This window comes from Notothenia coriiceps, unplaced genomic scaffold, assembly GCF_000735185.1.
Source record: "Notothenia coriiceps isolate Sejong01 unplaced genomic scaffold, NC01 NC01_scaffold00002944, whole genome shotgun sequence".
In the NCBI taxonomy this organism is placed as follows: Eukaryota; Metazoa; Chordata; class Actinopteri; order Perciformes; family Nototheniidae; genus Notothenia; species Notothenia coriiceps.
The window spans coordinates 1995-9276 of NW_011335645.1; the positions used below are offsets into that span (position 1 = coordinate 1995).

At 41.2% G+C, this 7282-nt stretch overlaps 1 protein-coding gene across 1 annotated transcript; it reads right to left on the reverse strand.

The window, feature by feature from the left end:
• Nucleotides 1-341: 341 nt before the first annotated feature.
• Nucleotides 342-6671, reverse strand: LOC104941013 (serine incorporator 3-like). Its single transcript, XM_010766045.1, has 5 exons — nt 6474-6671; nt 3873-3963; nt 3163-3370; nt 1394-1621; nt 342-683 (listed from the first exon to the last, which is right to left on the reverse strand). Exons 1-5 carry the CDS (start codon nt 6669-6671, stop codon nt 548-550), a joined length of 861 nt encoding a protein of 286 aa, XP_010764347.1. The 3' UTR covers nt 342-547.
• Between the last annotated feature and the right edge of the window lie 611 nt (nt 6672-7282).

Below are 7282 nucleotides of genomic sequence, written 5' to 3' on the forward strand. Positions count from 1 at the left end.
ATATCTGAAATATTTGATAGACAAAAGGCATTGGAAGGCATAGCAACACACCACTGAGCTGACTGAGTGCACTTCATTATGAATACAGTAATACATTCATCTTTTTAAGCAGTGTAGAAACTATTTGTACTTGATTAACTGTGACTAATATTTGATACAGTTACAGCATAAATTCATATTATTAAGAGCATGTGATCAAAATGTGACTCTAGTTTTACTTTGGACCTTAATCCCAATAAAGACAAGGTTACACGGCGTTGTCTGAAACCAGGGCTCAGTCTGCTCTGATAGGTTAGCTGGCCAGCTCTGTTGTGATTGGTCAACCGCTTAGAGATGTCCCGCCCCTTAGCCTATCATGCAGAATGTGTTGGAGCGCTAGCCAATAGAAGCACGAGAATTAAATAGTGATATCACTATGATATTATAATAAGGCCCCCTTTAAATAGTGAAACTAATCTCAAGCCCAAAGCATACTTTGAAGTGCATTTTGAAAGTAAGATGTAGGCAAAGTGGTCAGAGTTTGTGTAAAAAGAGCCACAGATGCTGCTCAGCTGAAGTCTCTGTTGGTGAGGATCATGGGGGCCACCAGGGTCCACACGTACAGGGCCAAACACACCCAGCTGGAGGTGATCTTCACCCACACTGCTGGCCAGCTGCTGGTCACTGTGTAGTCTGCATCAGGGCTGTCAAGAACACAACAGGCATCAACATCAATCTGCTTATAACATCTTTCATTTACAACAAACTATTGTTTCAGAAGAGAAGGTGAACCTCACTGGAGGGCTTAATTTCTCTAGATCTAGAGACGCCATAAGCTACAACAGTCAAAGAGGGTGAGTAAATTCACCCTTAATGGTGGTCGTACTGTAGGGTAATGCCTCACTGGAAAGAGCAGCAAGTAGGTCAAAGCTGAATTTGGTCTGTATGTTAATATTTGTTAAAAACAGATGACTTTGTAACAACTGTGGGACAATCAGCCAGACAAACCATTTGAGGGAAATGCCATCATTTTCAACAATTTTCCTAATTGTGGCCATTCTGACTAATGGGTCACGCTTGCCAGTTACAGCCTCTCATGCTAGTGTTTCAATCTATTCTCTGGGGTAAGCATCTATTTCTCTGGCAAATGAATACAAACATGAAAAACCCAAAAGGGCTCTAAAACAAAAGACTCCTCTAACCGAAAAACATCATAGTATTGCAGAAGCAGATGAGGTTGCTAAAAGAACGCTGGGTGTAAATCCGACATGTGTGTTACTTTCTTGTCTAAATATGAGGAACTTTTCATCTGATGTGTGGAGCGGTGAGGCAAATATTTTTCTGATTCATTTTGGAATTTTGTCAAACTGTTCCACGCAGCTGGGGGGGGGGGCAGGCTGTGTGCAGGACTGACCTGTACCAGTTGGTGAGGGTCATCATGATGTATAGGGAGGCCAGGAAGAGCATGAAATGGAAGAAGGAGTAGCTGTACTGCACCAGGTCCCGCTCGTTGTCCTCCACCCTCCGGGGCACCGGGGCCTCCTCGGAGAGGTCGGAGCTGCTGCCCTCCTCCGCCAGGATGGCCGAGTCTTTGGAAGCCATGGTCAGCTTGTTCACCTGGCTGGTGCTGGACGACCGAATGCTGAGGGCAGAACACAGGAACATGGATACTGTGTGTCTATTTGGAAATGATACATTTATAGAAAGGTTCAATTGGCGCTGAAGTATAAAACCATACTAAAAACAAACTGAGGAGTAAGGCTTCCCCCTAATAGTTGAATAATGACTAGTCGACTAATAAAGTCTTAATCAAGCAATTTTCCATTAGTCGTTTAGTTGAAAAAAAAATCTCCATCCGTGCGCTGCATGTGCTACGACGCGTCAGCCGGAAACCCCCTCAGACTTCATTCAAAGCTGTGTCCGGTCATTCCGTTTGTTTGGTCGGGCAGGAAATCCAAAGTGTGGATCTTTCTGAGCAAGTAAAGGATCACAAGGTGACATGCAAACTATGACGGCAAAGAGTCTCCTCCATCAGAGCGCAGCTTCCTGAATGCCGGCTTCATAACAACACAGAGCTTAATTATCCCCAACGCGTGTTACTTTCTCAGACTCAGAGGAACAGCAGCAGTGAGTCAGGCAGTAGCCTAGCATTGTATCGACATGTATAGACCTATAATATCATTCTGAGCTCAGAAAACGACAAAGCTTTCATTTCATGATGAGGGCGTAATGCGGAGGGATTTTTGCCGACGCTCATATTTTCAGTGTTTCCGTTTCCTCTGTAGTATTTATTGGGTTGTTATATTCAGATATGAATAATATAAACTAGAACTAAATGTTCTGTGTGTGCCCTCGCTGCTTGTTCACACACACAATAAGAATCCTTAGCGGAGCTGTTTACACCGCTGCGTCCGTGCCGTGCGCTGTGACTCTCATGCGCTCTCTACATTTAATTCATATTTCAAATGTTCATTATTACAGTTTTATTTTATATTTGATGTGAAACACAACGTACCAATCTGTTATAATAACGCTCTTTATCAGCCTTTGAAACTGAAACCATTTTGGGAGAAAAAAAAGAATAAAAAAAACAAAACCCTAACCCATACCCATATATATATATATGTATATATATTTATAATCATAATGTATCATAAACGTGCGACGATTAGTCAATTGACAACTAGAACAATCTTTAGTCGAGGGCAGCCCTACTGAGGAGTACCTGTCTCAGGTAGTTAAGAAAACATTTGAATGGAACTTTATCTGTGAGGCTGTTGGCATTGAATATTAGATTTTAGTTGAAATATATTTTTTAAGTCACAGTGTTCGTCACATTGTTATTTCATGTGTTTGTTTATGACAGTGAAGAAGGCTTGCATGTGATGTAATGAAACCTCCGGGATGATGAGCTGTGACAAACAGCCACACTAACTAAATCCTCTGAGTTAAACCACTGTGTTCATATTGAAAGCGTATCAAGACTTTCTGTCCTCTTTGAACATGTATCACTGTGCAGTTAGATGTGGGCAGGCCGATCAATAATCCATTCAAACCTGGGATTCGGCCCATCACAGCTGCACTTCACACGATGCTCATGGGAACATTTGTGGACCTTGTGGGAAGTTTGTGAATGAAAATAGTTTGCATGAGGTGATCTCATTGTTTCTAATCTCAGCCTACCTTGAGTAGAGGATGCAGAGGACAAAGATGGCGAGCCCCACGATGCTCTGGGCGTCCCACCACGGCAGGTAAGGGGACGTAAGGGCGGGCTCCTCTGCGTCCGGGCCAAGGATCAGCACCGCCGTCTGGTTCTCCATCTCCAGAGGGGCCAGGGTGGGCACTGCTATCTGTTGGAAGAGGCTCAGCAGGCTGGGGTTACACTCTCGATCTGAGGGGAGGGGAGGGGGCAGAGGCTGCGGCTGTGGGGGGTGAAACAAGCACGGGGGGTTTAAGTAGAAAGGGGGAAAGTTATTGCTTCTTATTTTCAGACGTGTTGTTGCCTCTCCTATGTCTTAAATACACGTTCTTTGGAAAAACAGACATGAGACATGAGATCCTTGAAAGTAGCATGAACATTTGACTTAGACCATATTAAATCAATAGCAATGCTTTGTGTGTGAATACTTTTGCACATTCTATGGAGGAATTAAACATGTTGCTCTGCTGCAGGCACAACATAAATCATGCTTTTTGAACAAAACCACAAAAGCATATCAAACGAAAGGTATAAGTCTTATGACGTAGAAAGAGGCTATTTCATTCAAAAGAACACCAGAGACAGAACCACCGTCCAGTTCCTTGGTTGTAGCGAATGGATTCCTACGTTTCTGCTCATTCCAACTGAATCAATGTTTACAGCAGTAATTCACGCATGCAGCAGACATCCTCACCAGGTTCATTGGTCATGGCGGACCAGGTGAGATACATGGTGTACAGGGTGATGATGGAGGACTGCAGGAGACCTGAACGGGTCTGCGACTCCTGAGGATACACACAGATCAAATAGGCAGACAATGAAACATAAATAACATGAAATACTCCATGATAACTGGGCCAACTTCATTCACTCTTATGTTATTAGTTTAGTTATTTATTTTCTTTTTAAAGCAGCTGGAATTCCATTTGAAAATGAGGTTCAGATTGGATGCAGTAATTAAGGACAACTTTAGAAGTTGAATAGCAAGTCAGCTTAATTTGAACTACACCTTTATTTAGTTGTAGTGGTGGTGATATGCAGTGATTAACAGAAACATGTAAGTTGCCCCTGAAAGAACAACAATAACATAGAAACAAGTATTTCAATCAGAATAGAATACAATTGAATGTTTATGATATATGGTGGAGTTCAGAGTGCTCACCATGCTCGTGTGTAATTTCTCCTCTCAGGATGCTTTATACTCCTCATAGTAACTTGAGCTAATTCCTATCTTTTAACGTATACCTAAAATAACATCTTACAACATTACGCTTGTGTAATGCATTTTGAGATTTGTCATGTTCCGAATCATCTAACTAGGTTTTAGGTCACATATCTCTCCTTGTGTCAGATCATTGGCTGTGGCTCTGTGGAGGTGTGCTGGACTTCGAATCAGGGGATAGCAAGTTCAAACCCCACTGCAGTCAGCATGTCGTTGTGTCCCTGAGACACTTCACCCCAAATTGCTCCTGTGGGGATTGTCCACAGTCTTGAGTATGTAAGTCGCTTTGGATAAAAGCGTCTAACAAATGACATGTAATGTAATGTAAAAATCATTCTCTCCCAAATATAGTCACATTTAAGGGTTCATGGAAAGGACTCATCTTTAGAGTAAGAAACGTACTGCTTGCCCTGTGCAGGACACAATGCATTAGCCTTAACTGAAACTGTTAACTTGTTTCTCATCAGTTACATTGATATAGACAGGGGTGTCTTCTGTTCCTTTTTTATAAAACCAACAATCTGTCTGTGGTTTTGCTGATACTGAGGAGTAACTTGTTCTTAGAGCAACACTGCAAAGACTTTTGACCCTTTCTATATGAAGTCACTATTGTGTCCGGAAGATTATGGCGGTTTTGTCTGCAAATATGTAGTTCAAAACCCAAAGGGCTTTTTAATCTGTTCAGCAAATGTCACCCGAACCCGACACTGAACACTGAGCCCAGCTGGAGTTTCAGTTTCACACGTTAAATTGCAGACACCAAAACACACACAGCTGCGATGTTAACAGTCACAACAGTGTTATCTTTTGTTGGGATATTTGTAAGTTGATGGAAAGGGAGAGAATACACAGATGGTGTACACAAAGGAACGCACTTGGTGAAAAGTATCAGACCATAGTCATTTTCAAAATACAATGCCTGTATTTAATATACAGTCTGCTATATCTGCAGCTTCCCCTACCATGGTTTTGTCTTCATTTGTACGCACTAGCCACTGAGCAGCAGGTACCCAGTGATTTTCCTCTTACAAAACTGTCTCTATTATTTCTCTTTTTTACTGACTATCATTAATGTCTGTATTGACCCAATTTAGTTTGTTAAGAAATCATAGTTTTTTAAACCAAGCCAAACCGTGCTGCACATTTTCTTTAAGAGCAAATTGATGAGGGGAGCTGACATTTTATTTTGATTTACATTGATAGTATGATGACTGTATCACTATTATTAGCCTGTACTGCACTGTGTTGACTATATGTACACAACATGATACACTACTTTACAGGTGTTCATGAAATTGTTTGCCCTCTTATTTTTTAAAACAATGTCACAGTTTTCTCATGTGAACGACACGGTCCTGTTACTGTACCTCAGTGGTTCTAAAACTTTTTCTGTCAGACTTTGGAGGAAAAATAAAGTCGGGCCCCCCCAACACAAATAGTCACGTAATGGGCCAAGTTAACATTTCTTAAAATACACCAACATAAACGTGAGCATTCCTTTGCTAGAACAGTGATAATAAAACAATGCTCCTCCGGGAAGATTTTTTTTTAAGTTAAAAGCATCAATCTGGTGCACTTTGAGAGCAACATGGAGAGATCTATGGATACATCTCAACACCCATATGAAACAGAACTGTAAACAGATTTACTTTTTCTTTATGGATATTTTACAAATCACTTCAAACCTGTTTTTCATTTATTCTCTTATTTTTTGATAACTATAATGATCATATAAACGTGTGCCTCGGAAATAATTGTTTACATTAATCGTGACCAAAACGTTTGAGACTCGGCCACTAGCTCACTAGCACCAGAAGCTAACAACAACGATCTCCGGTACCGGTGCCCTCTCTCTCTCTCTCTCTCTCTCTCGCGCACGCACACAAAATGGCTCGTGCCACATACACACAGAGCCGAGCTTGAATGAAACACAGAGACCCAGACGTACTTGTACTGTACTGTATCATATTATTTTAGAATCAATCCTTTTTCAAATTGTTGATTTTTTTCAAAACCATTTTTCCTCCTGGTCTCTCGCGCCCCCCCTGTCATCTTTGAGAAAAACTGCTGTACCTGAACTTTAGGCAGCACAGAGAGGAAGGAGGCCACCAGGCAGAACAACATGTTGAAGCTGATGAAGAACTTGTTGATGGAGCATCCATCAGGCTTTGTGTAGAAGATGAAGAACAGCACCACAGCAGTAAGGGACATGATGTAGTTGATGAGAGTGACCACCAGCAACGCTAAAAACACAAGGTAGAAAAGGTTCATATTTGATAGCAGGCCACTGCTAAGGATTAAGGAATCTTTGCAGTCATATCAACCAGCAAAAAGAAGTCCGGTCAATTTAACGTCAGCTAAAAAATACAAATTAGCTTTCCTCCAACAGAAAACACCATGGAATTTCTTTTTTGAACATTTATGTTAATTGTGGATAGCACAAATGAATAGAAAATAAAAGAGAATAAGATCAAGAAGAACAGTGTAAGAGAAGAAACGAGGTTGAAGAGAGACATGAAGTAAACACTAAAGGGAATAGCAGAAGAAGAGAGACGATGTCTGCAGTCGAATTGTCCAAAAATCAGCTCCTATCGTCTAACCCAGAGCCATGTAATAGAAGAGTTACGACATCTCCGTTCACTCCAATGGACCAGTTTTTTACAGCAATGGCGGATCGTGGAGCCTCTCAATAGTTCCCCGGAAGTTAGCGGAGTAGAGTTGCAGCATAATAGACCGTTCGTGATGGACTTTTAAAGGTAAGAAGACGTTTAAAGATTTATATTGCGGATATTATCAGAACATCTGAATCAAATTAACTACACATGTGTATTAAAGGATGTTAGTGGATTATCCCTTAAATCAGTATATTTTATTTTTACGTT

Bases quoted from the DNA above. Each gene is read 5' to 3' on its own strand.
- LOC104941013 (XM_010766045.1), bottom strand. From the start codon at position 6,671: ATGAACCTTTTCTACCTTGTGTTTTTAGCGTTGCTGGTGGTCACTCTC. The intron at 3,964-6,473 runs GTACAGCAGTTT...GTGTATCCTCAG, and splicing joins CTGTGCTGCCTAAAGTTCAG to GAGTCGCAGACCCGTTCAGG. The intron at 684-1,393 runs GTCAGTCCTGCA...TGTTCTTGACAG, and splicing joins ACCCTCACCAACTGGTACAG to CCCTGATGCAGACTACACAG.